General features: G+C 43.7%; 1 protein-coding gene across 1 annotated transcript in view; it reads right to left on the reverse strand.

Moving 5' to 3' along the window:
• Window positions 1-2,451: 2,451 nt before the first annotated feature.
• The window catches only part of LOC124717328 (1,5-anhydro-D-fructose reductase-like), a 45,600-nt gene continuing 22,864 nt past the window's right edge, over window positions 2,452-25,187 (reverse strand). The window contains exons 5-7 of the mRNA XM_047244159.1: window positions 20,149-20,308; window positions 8,211-8,308; window positions 2,452-2,576 (exon numbers count right to left, since the gene is read on the reverse strand). Of these exons, the coding sequence (XP_047100115.1) occupies window positions 2,534-2,576; window positions 8,211-8,308; window positions 20,149-20,308 (301 nt within the window). The 3' untranslated portion in view covers window positions 2,452-2,533. The remainder of the gene's footprint in view (window positions 2,577-8,210; window positions 8,309-20,148; window positions 20,309-25,187) is intronic.

Genomic DNA, 25,187 nt, shown 5'->3' on the forward strand with positions numbered 1-25,187 from the left:
GCTCCTACATTTCTGCAAAACCCAAATTGATCTTCTCCAAAGTCGGTTTTCACTTTTGCCCATTCTTCAGTAAATAATTTTGCAGTCATGACTTATTAAACTCATCATTCGTAATATTCACACCTGCCAGCTCTTGCCTTCTATGGAACTGGAAGTCTTCGGGAAGTCCATTTGATACACCTTGTATCCCAGGTGGAACGGGTTTTTTCATGGTTGATTCTCCTAAGAATCTCAATAATTCTGAGGAAATGCTGTCTACTCCAGAAGCATTATTCGACTTACGTCATTTAGTGCTCTGTCAAATTCCTCTCGCAATGTCGTATCTCCCCACTTCGTTTTCAGCTAATTCTTCTCTTTCCATAGTATCTTGCACTTCGTTTGTATTGCACTTCAGCACATTCTTTCCACCTTTCAACCTTCCAGTTTTGCTTACTAGTGGACTGCCATCTTATGTCATGTTACTCGTACATCTGTTTCTCTTTCTTCCAAAGATTTCTTTCATATTTCTCATGTTGTCATCTAGCCTTTCCCAGAGCCGTAAACGCCCTACAGATTTTCGTTTTTCAAAGAGCCATTCTTCCTTTGTCATTTTTCCCTTTCTACTAATGTCTCTTTTAGGTGCTTTTCTTCTTCTTCACCCTTTTTGCTTTATATTTTCTCCTCTCGTCAACTGAATTCAGAATATCACGAGTTGTCTAAAAATTCCCATTGGATCTTGCTGATTTGATCCTCTGCTGCCCTCATTACCTGATTTTTCAAATCTATCCATTCTACCATAGTAATGATGTTCCCTGTTTCAGTGAATCGTGTGATCCGTCCATTGAAACTCGCAGAAATCTCTTATTATTTCAAGTTATCCACTTCTACATAGTTACAAGCAAGTGATTTTCAATACAGCAACGTGAATAGAGTTTGAATGGAAATTTATAATACACTCCTGGAAATGGAAAAAAGAACACATTGACACTGGTGTGTCAGACCCACCATACTTGCTCCGGACACTGCGAGAGGGCTGTACAAGCAATGATGACACGCACGGCACAGCGGACACACCAGGAACCGCGGTGTTGGCCGTCGAATGGCGCTAGCTGCGCAGCATTTGTGCACCGCCGCCGTCAGTGTCAGCCAGTTTGCCGTGGCATACGGAGCTCCATCGCAGTCTTTAACACTGGTAGCATGCCGCGACAGCGTGGACGTGAACCGTATGTGCAGTTGACGGACTTTGAGCGAGGGCGTATAGTGGGCATGCGGGAGGCCGGGTGGACGTACCGCCGAATTGCTCAACACGTGGGGCGTGAGGTCTCCACAGTACATCGATGTTGTTGCCAGTGGTCGGCGGAAGGTGCACGTGCCCGTCGACCTGGGACCGGACCGCAGCGACGCACGGATGCACGCCAAGACCGTAGGATCCTATGCAGTGCCGTAGGGGACCGCACCGCCACTTCCCAGCAAATTAGGGACACTGTTGCTCCTGGGGTATCGGCGAGGACCATTCGCAACCGTCTCCATGAAGCTGGGCTACGGTCCCGCACACCGTTAGGCCATCTTCCGCTCACGCCCCAACATCGTGCAGCCCGCCTCCAGTGGTGTCGCGACAGGCGTGAATGGAGGGACGAATGGAGACGTGTCGTCTTCAGCGATGAGAGTCGCTTCTGCCTTGGTGCCAATGATGGTCGTATGCGTGTTTGGCGCCGTGCAGGTGAGCGCCACAATCAGGACTGCATACGACCGAGGCACACAGGGCCAACACCCGGCATCCTGGTGTGGGGAGCGATCTCCTACACTGGCCGTACACCACTGGTGATCGTCGAGGGGACACTGAATAGTGCACGGTACATCCAAACCGTCATCGAACCCATCGTTCTACCATTCCTAGACCGGCAAGGGAACTTGCTGTTCCAACAGGACAATGCACGTCCGCATGTATCCCGTGCCACCCAACGTGCTCTAGAAGGTGTAAGTCAACTACCCTGGCCAGCAAGATCTCCGAATCTGTCCCCCATTGAGCATGTTTGGGACTGGATGAAGCGTCGTCTCACGCGGTCTGCACGTCCAGCATGAACGCTGGTCCAACTGAGGCGCCAGGTGGAAATGGCATGGCAAGCCGTTCCACAGGACTACATCCAGCATCTCTACGATCGTCTCCATGGGAGAATAGCAGCCTGAATTGCTGCGAAAGGTGGATATACACTGTACTAGTGTCGACATTGTGCATGCTCTGTTGCCTGTGTCTATGTGCCTGTGGTTCTGTCAGTGTGATCATGTGATGTATCTGACCCCAGGAATGTGTCAATAAAGTTTCCCCTTCCTGGGACAATGAATTCACGGTGTTCTTATTTCAATTTCCAGGAGTGCAATAACAGGAATTGCTGTGGTTTGTTAAGAAATTTGTTTTTATTAGTAATGTAATAGTACAAAGAGAATGTCAGGAAAACATTTTCAAAGGTGAAGGATTATTATGTGATGCGGGCACATTTCAGTCGGAACCACACTGCTGACTCTTTGTGTAGTTGCAGTCTTCTACTCCTCGGAACTAATAGCGTTCAAACCAAGGGAATTCTGGGTGCTTCCCAATCCTGAAACAGAAGTGCAAGAGTTGGAAAGTACACAGTAAGTTATGGAGCTATAAGGTAGGGCTAGTGTGATAGATTAAATTTTTAAGAAGAAGAGCTGAAGTATTTATTCATTCGTAAGAATCGCTTTGATGAATTATTCATTCACCTAGTTTTTAAATGAAGGTGCGTCGGGTTTCATTGTATAAACATGAAACTGTAACAAGTAAATTATTGGGTTGGTGCATAAGTTCGTAGCGTTTTTCCGCAAGTTTACTAAACACAACTTATATACAGGGTGTTACAAAAAGGTACGGCCAAACTTTCAGGAAACATTCCTAACACACAAATAAAGAAAAGATGTTATGTGGACATGTGTCCGGAAATGCTTAATTTCCATGTTAGAGCTTATTTTAGTTTCGTCAGTATGTAGTGTACTTCCTCGATTCACCGCCAGTTGGCCCAATTGAAGGAAGGTAATGTTGACTTCGGTGCTTGTGTTGACATGGGACTCATTGCTCTACAGTACTAGCACCAAGCACATCAATACGTAGCATCAACAGGTTAGTGTTCATCACGAACGTGGTTTTGCAGTCAGTGCAATGTTCACAAACGCAGAGTTGGCAGATGCCCATTTGAAGTATGGACTAGCACGGGGCAATAGCCGTGGCGCGGTACGTTCGTATCGAGACAGATTTCCAGAACGAAGGTGTCCCGACAGGAAGACGTTCGAAGCAATTGATCGGCGTCTTAGGGAGCATGGAACATTCCAGCCTATGACTCGCGACCGGAAGACCTAGAACGACGAGGACACATGCAATGGACGAGGCAATTCTTCGTGCAGTTGACGATAACCCTAATGTCAGCGTCAGAGAAGTTACTGCTGTACAAGGTAACGTTGACCACGTCACTGTATGGAGAGTGCTACGGGAGAACCAGTTGTTTCCGTACCATGTACAGCGTGTGCTGGCACTACCAGCAGCTGATTGGCCTCCACGGGTACACTTCTGCGAATGGTTCATCCAACAATGTGTCAATCCTCATTTCAGTGTAAATGTTCTCTTTACGGATGAGGCTTCATTTCAACGTGATGAAATTATAAATTTTCACAATCAACATGTGTGGGCTGACGAGAATCCGCACGCAATTGTGCAATCACGTCATCAACACAGATTTTCTGTGAACGTTTGGGCACGCATTGTTGGTGATGTCTCGATCGGGCCCCATGTTCTTCCACCTACGCTCAATGGAGCACGTTATCATGATTTCATACGGCATACTCTACCTGTGCTGCTAGAACATGTGCCTTTACAAGTACGACACAACATGTGGTTCATGCACGATGGAGCTCGTGCACATTTCAGTCGAAGTGTTCGTACGCTTCTCAACAACAGATTCGGTGACCGATGGATTGGTAGAGGCGAACCAATTCCATGGCCTCCACGCTCTCCTGACCTCAACCCTCTTGACTTTCATTTATGGGGGCAATTGAAAGCTCTTGTGTACGCAACCCCGGTACCAAATGTAGAGACTCTTCGTGCTCGTATTGTGGACGGCTGTGGTACAATACGCCATTCTCCAGGGGTGCATCAGCGCATCAGGGATTCCATGCGACGGAGGGTGGATACATGTATCCTCGCTAATGGAGGACATTTGAACATTTCCTGTAACAAAGTGTTTGAAGTCACGCTGGTACGTTCTGTTGCTCTGTGTTTCCATTCCATGATTAATGTGATTTGAAGAGAAGTAATAAAATGAGCTCTAACATGGAAAGTAAGCGTTTCCGGACACATGTCGACATAATATATTTTCTTTCTTTGCGTGTGAGGAATGTTTCCTGAAAGTTTGGCCGTACCTTTTTGTAACACCCTGTATACGTAACAGAGACTTTAGTTATCAATAATATACTCTCCTTCACTATTTACAACAGTCTGCTAACGTTGGGGTAACTTTTCGATTCCGTGACTGTAGAAATCTTGTTCCGAGGCGGAGGACTCGTCGAGCCATATTCGAAGGGCATTTTCATCCCCAAGGGAAATTCCCCGGAGGTTGTTAAATAGAAGAACGCAAAAGGTGGAAACCTGAGGGACCAAGATCGGGTGAATAAGGTGGGCACGAAATGACTTCCGAACCCAATTTCTCTACAGTGTTTCCTGACAGTCTAGCAGAATGCGGGCGGACGTCATCGTGAAGTACCAACACTTCATGCAGTCTTCCTGGTCGTTGTTCTTAGGTAGCGTCTGCTTGTTTGGGCTCAACCATTCCTTTCTTCTCATTACGTTAGCATAAAGACACAATTTCTCTTCATCAGTAACGACACAGGATAGGAATGGTCGGTGTTTTTCACGAGCCAGTTGATGACAAGCAAGGAAAGATACATACACTACTGGCCATTAAAATTGCTGCACCAAGAACAAATACAGATGATAAACGAGTATTCATTGCACAAATATATTATACTCGAACTTACATGTGATTACATTTTCACGCAATTTGGGTGCATAGATCCTGAGAAATCAGTACCCAGAACAACCATCTCTGGCCGTAATAACGGCCTTGATACGCCTGGGCATTGAGTCAAACAGAGCTTGGATGGCGTGTACAGGTACAGCTGCCCATGCAGCTTCAACACGATACCACAGTTCATCAAGAGTAGTGACTGCCGTATTGTGACGAGCCAGTTGCTCGGCCACCAATGACCAGACGTTTTCAGTTTGTGAGAGATCTGGAGAATGCGCTGGCCAGGAAAGCAGTCGAACACTTTCTGTATCCAGAAAGGCCCATACAGGACCTGCAACATGCGGTCGTGCTTTATCTTGCTGAAATGTAGGGTTTCGCAGGGATCGAATGAAGGGTAGAGCCACGGGTCGTAACACATCTGAAATGTAACGTCCACTGTTCAAAGTGCCGTCAATGCGAACAAGAGGTGACCGAGACGTGTAACCAATGGCACCCCATGCCATCACGGCGGGTGATACGCCAGTATGGCGATGACGAATCCACGCGTCCAATGTGCATTCACCGCGATGTCGCCAAACACGGATGCGACCATCACGATGCTGTAAACAGAACTTGGATTCATCCGAAAAAACGACGTTTGCCATTCGTGCACCCAGGTTTGTCGTTGAGTGCACCATCACAGGCGCTCCTGTCTGTGATGCAGCGTCAAGGGTAACCGCAGCCATAGCCTCCGAGCTGATAGCCCATGCTGCTGCAAACGTCGTCGAACTGTCCGTGCCGATGGTTGTTGTCTTGCAAACGTACCTATCTGGTGACTCAGGGATCGAAACGTGGCTGCACGATCCATTACAGCCACGCGGATAAGATGCCTGTCATCTCGACTGCTAGTGACACGAGGCCGTTGGAATCCAGCACGGCGTTCGGTATTACCCTCCTGAACTCATCGATTCCATATTCTGCTAACAGTCATTGGATCTCTACCAACGCGATAAGTGATGTCGTGATACCATAAACCGCAATCGCGATAGGTTACAATCCGACCTTTATCAAAGTTGGAAACGTGATGGTACGCATTTCTCCTCCTTACACGAGGCATCACAACAACGTTTTACCAGGCAACGCCGGTCAACTGCTGTTTGTGTATGAGAAATCGGTTGTAAACTTTCCTCATGTCAGCACGTTGTAGGTGTCACCACCGGCGCCCACCTTGTGTGGATGCTCTGAAAAGCTAATCATTTGCATATCACAGCATCTTCTTCCTGTCGGTTAAATTTTGCGTCTGTAGCACGTCATCTTCGTGGTGTAGCAATTTTAATGACCAGTAGTGTATATGGCCAGATGCTGATTTTTGTGGTTCTGGCTTAGAACATGCGGGACCTACAAACCCGATTTTTGAACATTGTGCATTGCATGCAAATGTCGCAAGATGGTGGAATCATTACGGTTGATCACATTTGCCAGTTCTCGAGTCCACTGATGTGGATCATTGTTGTGTACTGCGTTTAAACGATCTGCATCAAATCTGGAAGGTCTTCCTGAAGCTGTACAGTCACTAATCTCAAAACGATCAACCTTAAAGCAAGAATACAATTTTCTTGGCGTGCTCTGTCCAATGACGTTATCCCCATACACGGCGCAAATGTTTCTGGCTGCCTCTGCTACTGTTACCCCTCAAGTGAAGTCAGTCAGAAGAATATGTAGGAAATGTTCCAATTTCTCCAATTGGCACTCCGTCTCCTAGCGTACACAGCTCACTCACTATCTCCAAATGACAAAATGACAATATGTAAACTCAAATAGCAACAGTTAAGGGGAGGTTTACTATCTTTGACCCGAGAAAAGCATGTTCTTTGAGAATTTTTTTCTCGGTATGTGTTACAGATATCATTGTCAAATGTGGTCAAAATGTTAATTGATATTTCCTCTACTGGAATTTTTTAGACCGGAAATGTCGAAGAGCAAAGGCGTAAGTGCCGTCGGAACGAAACAAATTTTCGATGTAGACCTCCACACGCGGTATGTCACAGGTCAGCCGGCTCGTCTGAAATCAAAATTGAGTTGACGTTAGCGAAGTATGTAAGATTCTTTAGATGTTGTACCTCGCTTAAGTTATTTGGACCATAGGAAACAAAACGGCGGCCATTTGAAAAAAGTAGGATTTTTTCGTCGATTTTTCGACTTCATGCGCCAAGTAAAAATATTTATAGTTGATGGATCGGAATAAAAGTGGTACAACTCCTAGACAATTTAGTTAGTTTCGTCCGAAACAATCATGCCAATCGGTTCAGTAGATTCAGTAGATAGAGAGTAATAAAAAAACGTCATTTCGAGAAAAACGCGTTTGAAGTTTTGACTACATATAAAAGCAATATTATGCAACGTATGTTCAATCTGCTATTCCGGCTCCATAAACTAGTCCTTCCTCTTCATCACAGAGGGCGTTCTGCTCGACCTGGGCCGTCCTGCGCTGCTCCAGAGCCGCTCGTACGGCCGGTGACAAGTGGTTTTCCGGCCACTAAATCCGGTGGTCGTCCGAATGCGTCGAATAGAGTCCCAGCGTGACATCCATCGTTGTCATGGTCTTCAGAATGGCTGAATACCCTTCATGGAAGCTGCTCACTGCCAGGAAAGTCGCAATCTCCACAGTCTTCGCACCAGAATGCAAATGCTAGGGGGGCTTAACTTCCAAACACATGCGTTCAAACTTTCATTTGAATTTTGTGTGTTTCCTCCTAAGCACCGGTACAATAATTCGTCCTCCGAAAGAGAAAAACTGGTGCATGAAAGAGGCCGGTTTCAGGCAGGTGCATTTTTTTGTTCAACCGCGAATAACAAACATTTCCGTCCCGTATTCGGAAAAACCGTTTCAGGGGTGGAATCTAAACACTTTCATGGATCCAAAAATCGATTTCTTGAACCAAAAGATAGTAAACCTCCCCTTAACTACAAATAAAAATGACAATTGATAAATAAAGCCATAGCAACCGAATTACCAACATACAAAACAAAAGCGCTAAGAACTTATGCAATCACATAATAGATAGTAAATGAACTTACGGTCGTTATTGTATGACCGATAATAAATATCTGGAAAGTGTCAAACGTCTCTTGAAAAGAGCCTGGTTAAGCGAACAGGTATGTAAGTGGCATGAGTGCGCAATGAAATTAAAAAAAAAGTGAATACTGTGGTGTAGTTACCCAGGGAGGGAGTGTTCGCTTCCCAGTCGGCCTTTCCGTCCTTTGTCCAGCGCTTCCAGGGCTTCCATATCTTCTGGAGAGATCTCGAAATCAAACACCTGAAAGTTGGTAAGTTTTCCATTAATTTAAGTTAGTGTAGTTAACACGAGTTCTTAAATGTGAGTCACAGTTTAGACAAAGTAAGAGTGTGCTTTGACCTGGAATTGAGCTGTAATGTACAGTGACGATGGGAGAACTGCATCACACAGAAAGAGTGGCCCGCCGAAATCTAGTTGCACATGATGTGTAGAACTGATCATAAATATGTGAGACTAGAGAGATATGGCGCAAAGACGTCTCGAGTCGATAGACAGTGAGAGGCACAGAATGAAAAGCCTTTGGACGAATAATATGTAAATGTCAAAGCAAGTATCATTACGATTCGTAAACTCCAAACAGCATGCCCGGGGTAGCTCATATCTTACCTCCACGTTGTGAACCCTAGCCCGTCACGCTTCACGGTACAGTTTGGAGCGGTCGCCTGCTCCGTGGTACATACTACCCGCTCTACATACGTTCCTAGTATGGGATTCCACACGACGTTGATATGCACGTGGTAGTAGCTCTGGTGGATTTCCACCCAATTTCGTTAACGCTGTTAATTTTTTGTTCTGTTTCAGGTTTTACCACAATGGGCCATAAAACAATTCACCACACAGAAGAGGTTTTAAAGGCGTTGTAAAGGCAAATGTCGATGGATTCTGATGATGAGGATGAAGAAAATTTGGTGACTGTTTCTGAGAGACATCGGCTAGCGCATTATCTGATGATTAGGCCATCGACGATGAATTCGAACTCCTGCAGTGCCTGCTTCAAGGAGGAGGACAGCTACCCGAAGAAGCTAGATATTCTACGCTAGAGAAAGGTTTAGAAACAATAATGACCAACACAATACTAAAGTCTAAATATGCCAAAACGCCTACAAAAAGTGTAGTATTACACTTTGCCTCGGCTAAGGGTATCGCTAAAGGCATAGAGGACTTCGTTGTAAATGAAGAAATGACTCAGATATTGGTGAAATACACAAATCGGGAAATCGAATGAATAGCCGGGCGACTCAGTTCTGTCCAATAGTATGTCGCAACCACAGACAAACTTGAGATGGAAGCGCTTGGTGAGTTGCTATATAGGCGGCGATGCATGAAGAAATTCCGTTTCAGCACCGAGGAATTGTTTTCAAAATTGACGGATCCCCAATTTTACGATTTACAGTGTCTAAAAAGGGGTTAGAATTTCTTATCTGTGCCCTCAGATTCGACGACAAGAAAACATGAGACCAAAGGAAACAAAACGACAAATTGCGGCTTTTCGAGAGTTCTGGACTCTGTTTACCAGTCTACATCTATATCTACATATATACTTCGCTAGCCACCAAGCGGTGTGTGGTGGAGGGCACTATTCGCGCCAAAGTCATATTTTCCCCCCTCTGTTCCACTCGCGGTTCGCGCGAGGGAATAAGTGTCATTCATTAATATCTTCATAGTCTGCTCCAAGTATTCACCACGGGACATAAAGATATTGAGTATCTTTGGTCCGAATTTATAGGTATTGTCCACCACGTGCTAGAGAAATATTTGCCTAACAAAAATATAGGGGAGGGAAAGGATCCACCTTGGTTCAACAAATATATTAGGAGGTTGCTGAGAAAGCAGAGAATTTTGCACAGTCGTTTTAAACGTAGTCACTGCCTCGCCGACAAACAGAAATTATGCGAAATGAAAGCAGCTGTCAAAAGGTCAATGAAAGATTCTTTTAACGGCCTTCTTCCAGTCACGTGAAACTTTCCGCTGTTCCAATGGTCTCTGACAAATGATGGATAAGAATGGTGCCATATTTGTAACATAGTCAACATAAAATCTTACGGGGATACTGTCTTTGCTTCTGCCCCCTGTTATAAGCGTGTAATTTTCCCAGTCAATGGACGCCAGATTAAAGTCTCCACCTATAAATAATGGATAATTTGGATATTTATTTCCTATGAAGTCAAGACTTTCCCTGAAACGTTCTGCTGGTGGCCATTATACGCCGTTTGAATACTTGACTGTAGTTGAAACGTTACTTAGCTTGAGAGGACGCTGCCCTTTTAAAACGTTTATGCCAAAAGAAACCTGGCAAATATGGCTTGAAAATTTGCAGTATATATGGCGCAAAAACATTTTATTTTTTGGCTGTAATTCCTTACGCTGGGAAGGAATCACAGAAAAAAGAACGAGTAAACCTTTGCATGCCAACGAGGTGTGTTTTACAGCTTTGTGAATCTGTATGAAACACAAACAGAAATATCACGACAGAGCATTGGTTCACAGTGTGCGAACTGGCCGACGAGTTGACTAAAACGAAACTCTCAATAATCGGCACGTGACGCAAAAATAAACTGCAAATGCCACCGCGTATGGGTAACTCCAGGAAAGCACCTCCGATGTCATCTCATTTTCTCAACGACCCTGATAAAAAATGGTTCAAATGGCTCTGAGCACTACGGGACTTAACTGCTGAGGCCATCAGTTCCCTAGACTTAGAACTACTTAAACCTAACTAACCTAAGGACATCACACACATCCACGCCCGAGACAGGATTCGAACCTGCGACCGTAGCGGTAGCGCGGTTCCAGACTGTAACGCCTAGATCCGCTTTTTTTCCTCACAAAAACAGCAACAAAAATGGCTACAATGAAATGACATAAATAAGGTGACAGATAATTGAAGTCATAAATTAGAGCATTCAAAGAATGAGTCTTTAGCAGTAGCACAATGTAGCACCTTCACTGTCACCTTCAACTGGTGGCAGTTCAGCATGCACATTTTCTTCTTCTGCAGCCTGAGGTTCCTCATCATCATTCCCCAGACCCAAATTAATCATTCAGTAAATCCTTGATGTGTGTTCCTTTCAGGGTAAATTACGTGGACAGAAGACCAGTCTCGAACAGCGACATCGCAAAATACTTCACTGCCTTGTTATTTTTGTCAGTTCCAGCCTTCTAAACGCATCCGTAGGAAGTTCAAGATCTTCCTTTATATCAGACACCAGATGTTTGTCGCCATATTCTTGAATCTGCTGTACTACTGATTTATTTTTCATGTGTGACTTGCAGGTGAGGTTAGGGTCGGGAACGTGGCCCAACCCATTCCCTCTCTACTAGGAATCAGTTCCTAACCTATACCCATTCTGTTGAAGGCAATTCGGAGCATGTTACCGTATTTTTTATTGTGATTCAGATATTTAAGTATTTTCTCGAATTCATTTTCCATATACATCTCGTATTCGATATGTTCATCGCTCCCAATATAGTTAAAAACATAACTTGTATATTTGCCCATTAACCATATCACTGCGTTATTTTTTGCCTGAGGGTAGTAACTTTCCTCTGGTCTGAAGAAAATGTTAGTCCGTACATTGTTTGCTGAAGTTCTTGTTATTTGAGCAATATTCTTCCCGGTCCACCTCCAGTTGATAATCCGATCTCCACATGTGTAACGATGGGGCACACCATCAACGAGGTTGCATTTGCTGCAGAGGTTAGTGTCACTTAAACCGATGGCAAAGAGACGCTCATTAGTGCTGATGGTGTTATTGACTACCTTGTACCACGCTGTTCTCACGTCAGACGAAAGAACATCACACTTTCCAGACCACATTCCATGCTATTCCAGCATATTTAGTTTCTATGTTATTTTTCCTTTCATGTTTCCGTCTTTCATTTAAAATCGCCTTTGCTGTAACGTTTTTGGAATTTAAAACCTTTTTGCTGAGGTAACATAGTTCAAGATAATACTCCCTAATGTGTTTCAGCTTAAAAGTTATTTTTTGTGTATTTATCGGCGGCTCTAATCTTTCTGGCCTGACAATATCGTATAGTTTTGCTGTAATGCACCCTGGATCATTACACATTATGCTCCATGTTCGTTTGACAGACAATGCCATAGCTTCAGACTTGACGTCGGTTAGACCCATCGGCCACTCCGGCCTGCACCCTGATAAAATGCTCGTTTCTTTTACACCAAGCAAATACAAAAATGTTATTATTTTATCATTCACGTGTGAATCACCTGGAACAGAAGCGCACTCGCAAAAACCTGAACAAGATGACAAAATGCGGAGTGGACGTTTTCGAGCAACTGTGTCGCGATAAGAGCACCAAACGTAAAACTCGAAGATGGCCACTCTGGTGTTTTTAGGGAGTTCTGGATGCTGCTGGCGTGAATGCGCTCGTACTTTAAAAATTCAGTCGCCCCCACACACATGGTTTCTCTAGTAGGGAACGTGGTCGATTTCTTAAAAGACTTTCCCTTGATATAAAGGAACCAATTACGAAGAAGACAAATTATAATGCTCGTCTACCAAGATAACTTCGACTTTCTATCAAGAGTTATCTCGGCGAAGAAGAAGGTGAGCAGGAATATGGAAAGCTACCAGAAAAACCTCGTCGATGTGATTTTTGCAATGAAAATAAGTATAATAACGATATAAAATGTCGTTCTTTTGTACAAAATGCCATAGACATTTGTGTGGTGAACGTAAGAATGTGGCTTCTTCCAATCGTCTTGACATGTAGCAGTATAATAATAATATTTACTTTATGTTTTGTTGTTGTTGAATTGTTTTATAATCAACTAGCGAACCTGGTAATGTTTCGCATTTGCTAAACACCTATGGAAATTGCGTATACATCCCAAATTCCCTGTCCCCATATATCTCTCTCTGCTCATCTTCTCATTGCCCACTCTCTCTCCCTACATTTCCTCCTTCCCCCATCTCTCTGTGCATAATCCCCGTCCCTGCCACTGTGTCTACATCCGTCTGAATATTCAGCACAGTGTCGTGTTAAAGTGTGAAGCAAATCCGTCAAGACTTTTTGGAGATTTGTAGTAACGACACTCTGCCCTTTATAAATTACACACATATGTTTACATTGCATATATTACAAAAACGTATAGCCTATTGCCTATTTCGATCCAAATGTTAATTAGAATATCGTGTAAAAATTTGAACTAAATCGATTAAGAACTTTTCGAGATGTTTGGTAACATCGTTTCCCCTTTACATATTACATACGTATTTATATATTACACACATAAAACTGTCAAACTGATTTTTTTAATATGACAACATCTGACAGCAGAACTGCCGAACTGAACGCAATTTCTGTCTTATTTTATTTTTCATAACAAAAGTACCATTACCATTCCCAATTACGAACACATAATAAAGGTCAACCAAATCGGTCGGGCTGTTTTCGGGTGATGACCTTTCACAACTGACTTTAATTTCCAACTTTTCCGGTGGATTTTATAAAAAATTTCTTTCATTCAAACCTTGTCCTGACAATTACGAACACAACAAAGACAAAAAATCAACCAAATTTGTGCAGCCATTCTTAATTGATGGTGTTTCATACATACCGAATCTAATGTTGATTTTCGACTTTTCCGTTAGATTTTTCCAAAAACTTTCTTTCATACAAACCTTGTCCTGGCAATAACCAACACCACAACAAAAAAATCAACCAAATCCGACAAGCCGTTCTAGGGAGGTGATCTTTCATACATGCGGCAATTAATTTTATTTATTTAGATTGTCTGTCTTGCTGGACTGTAGTTATCTAGTCAAGTGATGTGGTGAAAAGTACCTAGGCAAAATTTGGAAGTTTGTGGTAAGTTCCTATGCGGCCAAACTGCTAAGGTCACCAGTCCATAGGCTTACACATTACTTCATTTTACTTAAACTAACTTACGCTAGGGACGACACACACACCCGTGCCCGAGGGGGGATTCGAACTTCCGACGGGGGAAGCCGGGCGGACCGTGACAAGACGCCTCAGAAAAAGTACCTAGGTGTCTGTGACCTCGCACTAATATAATAATACTTTTAAGGCTGAAGATTTTTGACATACAGTCACGTGTTACCTATTTCTATAAAATGTTTCCTTTTATTATTTATTTGTCTCAACAATAACGACAAATATTTGATTTGTTAATATCAGTTATGGTACATTTAATTTAGGGTGTCCATTCGTCCCGTTCTTCCCGGGACAGTGCCGTTTTTTACCAAAATGTCCCGCTGTCCCGAAAGTTTTTTGGGGGACGCTCAAATGTCCCGTTTTTTATGATTCCGCTTGGTTAGAGTATTTTAAATTACTGGTTGTTTGACTTGCTATTAACTGCGCAATTATTTACGCTAGGAAGCGTGTGATGACTTTCAGCTAACCCCAAACATGTACCGAACTGTCAAAAATCGCAAGTAATTTTAAATATTAAAGAATGGTGTTTAGTATTTCTCACACCTTTTAAAGCATTTGACTGGGTTAATACTGAAAAGGAGCAGCTACAGTGGAATGATATTCAGGACTGTTGTGTTTTTGTTAAAATTATTGTACCAAATTTTCCTGTTGATGAAGACGAACTGTTCGATGAATTTTCATGTGCACAGAAATTCATAAAAAAGTGAAGGAGACAAAGAAAGTGTTAGTGCAACTTGGTGTAAAATTTTTGCTTATTTCAAAAGTAAAAACATTAACATGAAAAACATGATTCATTTGGTGGAGTTTTGTCTGGCAATTCCTGGGTCAAATGCTGCTGTGGAACGTGTGTTTTCGTGAGTGAACTCTTTGTGGTCAGATGAAAAAAAAACAGAATGAAAGTTGAAACAGTGAGGGCCTTGCTCATTCTCAAAACACAGTTTAATGCTGTATCGTGTACTGACTTTTATGATACAATTTAAAACGAAAATGCACTTCTTGATAAAGTACATAAAAGTGAAAAGTACGGTGATAGTGTGGCAGAATAATTGTAAAAAGTGATTTGGGATAATCTGAGAGCACATTATAAAGGTAAACTTGTATCTGTATTAAATTTAGTCAGTACAATATTTATGTCCCGTTTTTTTTCTTCATTGTGCCAGGTTTTTCTCTAATTTATTTTAAATGTTCCCTTTTTCAATGAAAATGAAATGGGCACCCTAATTTAATTATACTTAAAAATACAGATTTATTTCAGTGGGTGGTATCCAAACCGACGTAGTTGTTAATGTCCTTCCAGTCCACCTTCTGGCCTGATGGTTAACTGGTCTCAATAAGTGCCGGATTTTTCACGGAGGCTCGACGGTGATTTGATTTTGTATCTTTTGAGCAGGCAGATTATCTTATACGATACTGAACCTCAGAGCGGCAGAAATGTAAAGTTTGTTCTTGCACCTCGTCCGCGGTCTTCTGCTTGAGGTCAGTCCATTTATTTGGTAATCGTTGTAGCCGTTATTCCTGAAGACCTTGGCCGGCCGAAGTGGCCGTGCGGTTAAAGGCGCTGCAGTCTGCAACCGCAAGACCGCTACGGTCGCAGGTTCGAATCCTGCCTCGGGCATGGATGTTTGTGATGTCCTTAGGTTAGTTAGGTTTAACTAGTTCTAAGTTCTAGGGGACTAATGGCCTCAGCAGTTGAGTCCCATAGTGCTCAGAGCCATTTGAACCATTTTGAAGACCTTGCGTAGGTGTCACAGCTGATCGGGCGGGTTGTCGTCCTTGTAGCAACATTTGTGTGGCAGTGTGCTTCTGTGCTGGGTGATGATGGCTGATGGCGTGCCAGTATAGTTCAGAGAGGGTATGCGTTTCGTATGGATGTTGCAGTCAACGTCCCCGATTCATTTCCGGTGGAGGCAGTCGACAGAGATAGCTGCCTATAAGGGCGAGGTTATAACGAAACACATTAGTTAGCTGGGTGAAAGACGATAGAAGAAAGACGCAGTACAGTTCTCACACCTGTACTCGGAAGCTATTGCAAGCATCTTGATCCAGTTGTGAAAGTCGTAGTAACTACCCAAGTAAATATAGAAGATAACTTTGTGAGGGGAACGATGTTCCATACTGACAAATTTGTGACGCTATTCTTTGAAGACACAGAAAGATAGCTTTTAAAAGAATGGTAACGACCACTTGGTTCCATCATCTTGAAAGTGAAGGAGCTGTTTTGGATTGAGGACGAAAAGGAAAAGTATGGGCCAAAATATGCATTTTTCCAGTTGAGTGTGATCGTTTCGCGCACTGATCTATGATGTCACTGATACATTTACCGTATTAACATAACAGTGAAGATGATGAAATACACTCCCTCATAAAAAGAATGAAGCTCCCAGAAGATGTGGTCGGATGTCCATGTAACTTTGCAGACGTAAATACCATTAATTGGTATAAATGACTAGTTGCAATTCTCTGTGTTGTTCGTGTTGAGTATTGTTACCAGGCTGAATATACGAGATGGTACCCAAAATATCCAAGAATTTCATTGCACCGGTAAAACCAGACATTTCGTCGCTAGACGTCTCATATAAATGTCTTAGCTGCTGCATCACGAAGTTGCGTAATCTTTGGCGCTTGCATTTGTAAACTGTAGTGGTGTGTGCCAGGACGTGTTTCAGTGCTTCTGCGGATTGTGAAATGGATAACGTGAGAAAGCAAAGAATTTGCATCAAATTCCGTTTCAGGTTGAAGAAAACTGCAGCTGAAACCCTCCGCATGCTGACAGAGGCATCTGATGAGAATGTATTGAGTTAAACAAGAGCATTTGAGTGGTTCAAGCGCTTCAAGGAAGACCGAGAATCTGTGGAAGATGGCAAACATTCTGGTCAATCGTCAACACGCACAACACCGGAAATTATCATGAAAGAGTGACGTGCTTCACGAAGACCGAAGGCAGACAATTCACGATGTTTGTAACAGACTTGGGCTGTCGTACGTTATTTTTTTTTTGTCATCAGTCTACTGACTGATTATATGTCAGCGAAATCTAGCCGATGGTCTTAACATGAGACGAATTGCAGCGAAGTTTGTACCTCGCTCTCTCAGCACCGACCAACGAAATCTCAGGATTCAGGCGTGCACTGAGCTGCGACAAAGAGGTCAAGAGTGTCCAAATTCTGAAAATGGTTGAAATGGCACTGAGCACTATGGGACTTAACATCTGAGGTCATCAGTCCCCTAGACTTAGAACTACTTAAACCTAACTAACCTAAGGACAGCAGACACATCCATGCCCGCGGCAGGATTCGAACCTGCGACCGTAGCGGTCGCGCGGTTCCAGACTGTAGCGCCTAGAACCGCTCGGCCACTTCGGCCGGCCGTTCCGTACTCCTCCACAATTTAAAATATCATTTTTCTTTAAGTATATACAGCACTGCAGTAACGTTATTTTAGATTGTTGAGGAATATGGAACATTGTTTCCGCTCATGTCTGCTACAATAGCATTTATTCAGGGTGTCGCACATAAAACTGGAACGTTTCACTTACACCTTAATCATCTCTAGTCGAATTGCTTGTGAAGTGGCAACACTATCTCGAAAGTCGGCTACACTGCATTTTATCGCAAAGCTGAGTGCAGCTGTGCGTTAGTTGTGAGAAGCTCGTATTGTTGAGTTGTTACAGAAATGGGGCAGTTTGCAGCAGAACAGCGAATTGATATTGTGGAGTGTTATACAAAGACAGGCTTCGTCAAGGAATGTAAAGGAATGTTTTAAGCGAAGTATCTTGGTACGAAACTCCCCACGACGAGCGGTATTGAAGATCTGTACAAGTAATAGGGGACTGTAGGATCTGTCTAGAATGTGCAGAGGAATAGCGATCGACAGTGAGGTCCCCGAAACTATAGACAGGATTCGCACGGACAACACAAGAAGTCCCTGCAAGTGGGTAAGGAGGTTATCACAGCAGGTTGGTGTATCTCGTACATCGTGTACTAAAGGATATGAAATTAAAAGCCTATCATATCAGTGTGGTGCAAGAGTTGGTATTCGAGGATCAGGAACAAAGAGTTCCTTATTGTAACTGGCTGTTACTAAGGATTACTTGGGCCCCTTGCTTTATTACTTCATGTCAGATGAAGTCTGGGTTCATTTGTCAGCTTATGTAAACTCCCAAAATTGCAGATACTAGTTACATGACAACACACATACTCTGCATGAAGAGCGCCTCCACTCAGAGAAGGTAGGTGTTTGGTGCGCATTACCCATCATGCATATTATTGGGCCCATATTTTTTAATTACACCTTAAATAATGGCAGATGTCTAGAGATCTTTGACTCTCTCAATGCACAATTAACAGATGCAGAGAAGCTGTATACCGCACTCCAAGAAAATGGAGCAACCACTCGCACATTCACGCAAAGTATGGCCTACATCAACGTGTTCCCTGAAAACAGACCCGTCAGCAGAGGCCTCGGGCCCTCAAGGTCGCCAGACGTAACATCGTGTGATTTTTATTCAAAGGGCGCATTAGATAGCAAAGTGTATGCTAACAATTTTCACACAAGACTGTCTCCAAACAGAATATTACTAGAGAAATTGACAACACCACGCCTGCAAAAATTACAGCGATGCCTGGATGCCCATGGCCACCACTTCCAGCATTTATTATAAACAGATAGCTACATGACTGTTAGATATTCTTTTTTAGTTAGTTAATCCTTATTTGAATGCGGAAGGTAATGTGCACTGGTTTTATATGGGACACCCTGTATAATAAATAGCAGACACAATTTGTGAACACCCACAGAGGGTATCACTATAGAAGTAGCATTTTGAAAACCCTCCAGGGTAGCCGAGAGTGCTAACGTGCTGCTTCCTGGACTCGGGTAGGTGGGCCGGCCCCGGATCGAATCCACCCAGCGGACTAACGTCGAGGCCGGTGTGCCGGCCAGCATGGATGTGGTTTTTAGGCGGTTTTCCACATCCCACTAGGTGAATACCGGGCTGGTCCCTACGTTCCGCCTCAGTTACACGACTCGCAGACATTTGCAACACATTCGCACTATTCCATGGATTACACTAGACACAGACAGTTGGGGTACACACTTTCCATCCCGGGGGGGGGGGGGAGGGGGGGGTATGGGGTGGCGACAGGAAGGGCATCTGGCCACCCCTTACAATTAACACCCCAAATCTGGTTAACCATGACAACAGACCCCGCAAGTCGGGATTAATGCTTGGAAAGATAGAAGAAGCATTTGAAAACGGTACACAGCCAAAAACAGTTACTGGTGTGGTCTAAATGACAGCGACTGTATAACAGCCAAGGTGGGAGATGGAATTGTTGTTGTGTTGGCAGAAGAGGCAACACCGTGTTACTAGAGGAGACCGAAATGCACGCGTTTTAGCTCACGCAGGCTGGCGCGAGGAGGGAAGAACTATACTGACGTGAGGTCTGGAACATGACAAGGAATTAGAATTCAGAAAGCGGACGTAGCTAGTTTGGTAGTTAACTTTAATCCATTAATGATGAACGTCGCTCTTGAAGGTACATGATTCAAAATATCAATATCAATAGTAACTGAATATGGCGCCTTGCTAGGTCGTATCAAATGACGCAGCTGAAGGCTATGCTAAACTGTCGTCTCGGCAAATGAGAGCGTAAGTAGTCAGTGAACCATCGCTAGCAATGTCGGCTGTACAACTGGGGCGAGTGCTAGGGAGTCTCTCTAGGCTAGACCTGCCGTGTGGTGGCGCTCGGTCTACAATCACTGATAGTGGCGACACACGGGTCCGACGTATACTAACGGACCGCGGCCGATTTAAAGGCTACCACCTAGCAAGTGTGGTGTCTGGCGGGCACACCACAATTGTCTTTTAATGAATCATTAAATTTGAGGTCATGCTGTGCTACACTGTGCCCATGTAGGTTTATTTCGTTGTGGCTCATTATATGACTTATTTAACTATCAGAATGATAGTAAAAATTGGGTCTCTTTGTGGACCATACCCTTGCGCTGGGTTGTGTCCCAGCGATGACCGTGTAGGGGACCTGGAATGAATATCTGAAATGACCCAGCGTCACTTCCAGCCTCAGTACCCGTTATAACGAGCGGTCTTTTCCTACAGAATGCTGTATGTAATAAAATCTGAAGCACCGGTGAGTACTTACCTTGAAGTTCTCCCTGACACGAGTTTGGCTGACACTCTTTGGGATGACTGCGACCTCCAGCTGCATGAGGAAGCGGAGCAGGACTTGAGCCGTGGTCCTGCCGTGCTTCTGCGCGATGCCCTTCACGACTGGATCTCCCAGCAGGTCGTATCTCGGCATTCTGAAATAGTAAAGATATAATCACATGGATCTTCGCCCAGCAGTGTCATTTGTCCTGTGTGACACTCATGGTAAGCGTTGCCAAGCACCGAGTCTGTTTACGTATTTCAGTTCCGTAAAGAAGGAAATCAAATAAAAACATAATGCCTGTTGGAAAAACACATGGCAACCGACATGAAAGATGAGTGAGTTGTTAGTAGTGTGGTAGTCCAGGAAAGACACAAGAGGAGATCATCTACGTCAACAGGCAACAGGCAACCATCTCGGCAATTATTTATCAACCTTTTCAACCAGTTATGTAAAAGCGCTAGTGTATTACCTAGAAAACGTAACAGAAGTAAACAATTGACGACAGAAGAGGAGTAAATTATTGTTCTTGCTGCTGTTACAATTGATCCCCACGTTAGTACCCGCGCAACATAGGTTCCAACCTTATCACGTATTTATCCGTCAAGAGCTGCACTGAAACGATTATGAAAATCGCGTTTAGTTCTGTGCATGGGCATTAAGGCGGGATAGTCCAGACGTAACGTGTATCTTCTTTAGTGACGAAGCCACGTTTACCAATGACGGACAAATAAACCGCCGAAATATGCACTATTGATCCGTTGACAATCCTAGTTGGCTTCATCAGGTGGAACGTCAGCGTCCATGTAGCGCAAACGTGGGATAGTGAACTATCACCTCATAGGCCCGTTTTTCACAGACGGAACACTAATCACGCACGAGTATCGTAATCTCCTAACAAACCATCTTCCACGGATGCTTCAATACGTTCCTCTGCAGACTAGGAGGAACCTGTGGTACCAACATGACGGTCGTCCAGCCTATGTCTTCATGAATTATTTCCAAATCTTTGGACTGGACGCAGAGGACCTGTACCTTGTCCAGCCCGTTCCCCAGATATGACGCCTGTAGTCATTATTCTGCGGGGAAAACTGAAAGACGCTGTCTACAAGGACATATAAACTACACACGATGACGTACAACGGCGTATTACTGCAGCCTGTTAGGACATCTCCGTTGAAATGCTAGTACGTGTGTAACAAGCATTCCATACCAGACTGGAAGTGCGTACTGCCACTGTCGGTGGCTATTTTGAACGTAATCTGTGATGGTCAATTGTCTCGTTACTGATCATAGTATGTGCACTTGTGTTGTTATTTAGTATGTGGCATGGAAACGTAGTCAACAAAGGACAGACAAGGTAAGCCTGCACTCTACAGCTGCTATAACCAGCGTTTCCAAAGTTGAGTAATATATATTATTATTGTAACACCCCAAGAAACCCGAAAACCCAAAGAACGTCATGATAATTTAAAGTAGGGAACAGTGTTATCCTGACAGGTACGACAACTTCGACAATAATATAACACCTTAAAGTTTTGATGAACACCAATTTCAATAATTACTGAGTATGTCACGATATAAAGGTATAAAGAAAGAAAGAAAGATTATTTTTAATTAGCTATCAAACACCACAATAATAACTGCAAATCGGTAAAACGAAAGTTAAGTCCAAAGTAATATGTCGGTCAGAGATAACATTTATTGTGAAAGAGAGTTGTAAACGCGGCGAAAAAGAAATTCAGTGCGTCTACAATGTTCGATCATGGAAATGTTAGTCGGTTGCTAGCTTGCTTGCTATCAAGTCGCGAGAGAGCACCGTTTGTTATCGTACTACAAACGAAACGCTACGAGATTGTTTCTACTCCAAAAAAGTACTATTGCGTGATAGAGATGCGCGGACTTTGTTCTCAGTTATTCTGACTTGAGAACTTATTCTGATAATGTATGACGAGTTGATGAACTCTAATTATTGGAGATATTATTGCTGGACTCAACTTTCATCAAAGTGAACAGTTACAACGAAGAATGGACATAGTATCGGAGACTAAAATACCTGATTAGCCTTGAGTAGGAAACATTAACACGACCACACGAAGATAATACAAATACGCCGATTGTAAAAGTTGTCGTAATTGTCACGATCACCGAACTGAAAAGAATCGTAATTGATCTGATCCATCGGTATGAGTGTGGTGTGATGATTATAAACTAACTGCTAAGAAGGAACAACAGAAATTGTTCGTCAGTAATGGAAATCTCACGTGTTGGCTCCATAATTAATTGAACTGTGTGATAGTTGATGATCAAAATTAATTAACTGTGAACATTTTAATTGAAAGAGTGACTGGATGAACATTGAGCATTGAATGGAGTGTTTTGCCGAAATAATATTACGATGCACGAAAGCAAGATAGAATTATAGATTATCTCTGGATTAGCGTCGTGCCGTAGTGAACAATTCTGCCTAGCAACAACTGATACTGAACCGCAAATGAATTTTTCCTCGCTTCAGTGATGTGAAACGACGCCGGTGATGTATGATTCACTCAATACTGCAATGACTAACTAACCGGGCATTGGAATCATAAAACCATAACAAACAATTAAAAGCAGCAGTTCGCATCGCTCAGAAGACTGTGCGGACCCACAAACGGACTTACATACATTACGCGAGGAACAATTTTGTTTAGAGATTTTCAGGTGCTGTTCCACGTTATCCGACGGGGACAAACATCACTGCGCGTCGCGTCTCCATTCCGCCGACCGAGCTGTAGCAGCAGCGGCTCAACATCAACAGCGACAACAAAAGGGGAGACGGGACGTCACACTATTCACTGTTCTGTTACTTTATTGTGTGTGTGTTGCCCTAGAACCTACTCATCCATACCATCAGTCCTCATTAGTCATTTTCAATGGCAGCGAGATTTTCATCAGAGCATCAGAGTGGACACACCCAGTCCACAACACTAGCTGGAAAAAAATTCAGTGTGTGTGTGTGTGGGGGGGGGGGGTTAAGAAACATCAGTCTCCTATTGGGGTGGTATTGATAACATGGAGAGAGAATGAGGGAGAAATAGATGGACAGCCATAGAGGAGAAACGAGAAGATGTACACAGATGTGGAGGAGGAGGAGGAGATGGAGAGAGACAAGAGTAGGGGGAAATGGACAGAGAAAGAAAAGAGGAGAAGATGGGCTGTAAGAGAGGATAGGAGGAGATGGAATGAAGGGGAAGGAACAAATGTACAGAGGGGGAACGAAGAAATAGAAAGACTGTGGGGAGTAGCAGGTCGGTGGAGAGAAAAGTATGAGGCGATGTATAGAGTGTGGAGTGGAGGAAGTGAAGTGGGAGAGAGGGGATGAAGAGTCAGGCAGAGAGGCGGACAGAGTAGGCAGATGGAGAGAGGGGAAGGGGGAGGTGGGCTAATAGAACTGGAAAAAATACATACCTGGGGAATGTTGGGCACTCAGCAAACAAGTAAAATAATCTTCAACCTACAGTAGGACCATGTTCATTTGGCTATATGCTGTGAGTTCAAGACTGTGGCAGCACTGCCAAGAGCAGTGACTGCCCAAGGCTGAACTCCAGCCTGGTTTACAGCCATAGTATGTTATGAGCGTTCATTATGCAGACTGATCTACTTAGAGAACCAATTAGATCGTATAATATACGAAGGACGTACTGTATTGAATTGGAGGGTAGATACATTCGTGGTACAACTTGACCAAAAAAAGTGAAGTAGAGGCATTAAAGAATCGTCAGTTTGGTAATGGAGGGATGAGACGGTGGAATAAAAGTTGTAGAGGAATATAGAGGCTTAACTACAGTCAACAGGTTCATATTGGTGTAGGTTGCAAGAGTTATAGTGAGACATGCTTTGCTCATGATGGACCAGCATGGAGAATTGTACGGAAGCAATCTTTAGACTGAAGGCCAGAGCCACCACCACCATCACAACCACAACAACAACATATACCACTCGATTCCGTGAGGTCGCTAATATGCATTTGTGCGGTGACGTTCGACCTTTGGCTAAGCCAGTATCCTGGTGATTGGAAAAATTCTCACTGCCAGTGTTTGGCCAGTGTGGTGTCACAAGGCTTAGACCTGTCCCACCCCTCATTAAATCGACCAAGACTTATACGAATAATTGTAAGAACAGTTATTATTATTATTATTATGTTCTTTAAGTTTCTTTTTGGGTTTTCAGAAATACTGTGGGAAGAAAGTTTATTTATGTTGCAGATAACGCGGAAGACGTTGCCCAACGATCACCACAAAAGTAGCGGCAAGTGGGCAAGGAATAAAACGAATGCTGCAAACTACCGCGAGCCATGGGAGGGCCTGGGCCGCGAGGGCGTCGAGCTTCCTAGGTCGTTGTTGGACAACGTCAAAGGAAGAGGTATTCTGCTTCCTCTTTGTAAACAGATCGATCGAGTCTGGAAAGGTTCATGTAAAACGTATAGGCGGGTGACACATTAGGTGGGACCCGATGCCTGTAATACTTCCACAGTTATTAAAAAGTTCTTAAACGGCAAAACCAATAGTTCATCATTTATATAGATAAAAAGTAGTAAAGATGTAGGAAAGGAAGAGTTGCGACGTCAGAACGAAAAGTGATACATCGCTCAGCAACGAAGAAGGACGTAAACAGCGGGCGTTACGTGGTGAAAACAAATCAACTGATAAAATAGTAAGTCTGTAATTACGCCTAAAGCCACGTAACACTGCACCAGCAACGAGAGTAGAGGTGGTGGCGTGAAGTTCCTGATCGCCCTACTTTGCCCCAGTGTCGTGATTGAAACACCAAACGTCTCTGCAGTGTCTCATGAAGTGAGGGCAAGTGACACTGTTGATGCTGACCCATCCATCGGATGGACACTTTAAGCTTGGCGGCCCCCTTATTGCTATTCACGAGAAGTAGGCTATGTGCTGGTGCCAGGTTTCACCGTCCCCCTTCTCTCATCAGTTTCATCATCAGCATCATCATACAACACAAACATTACACTCCACTCCACACACACGCACAAT

Source organism: Schistocerca piceifrons, chromosome 9 (assembly GCF_021461385.2).
Source record: "Schistocerca piceifrons isolate TAMUIC-IGC-003096 chromosome 9, iqSchPice1.1, whole genome shotgun sequence".
Lineage (NCBI taxonomy): Eukaryota > Metazoa > Arthropoda > Insecta > Orthoptera > Acrididae > Schistocerca > Schistocerca piceifrons.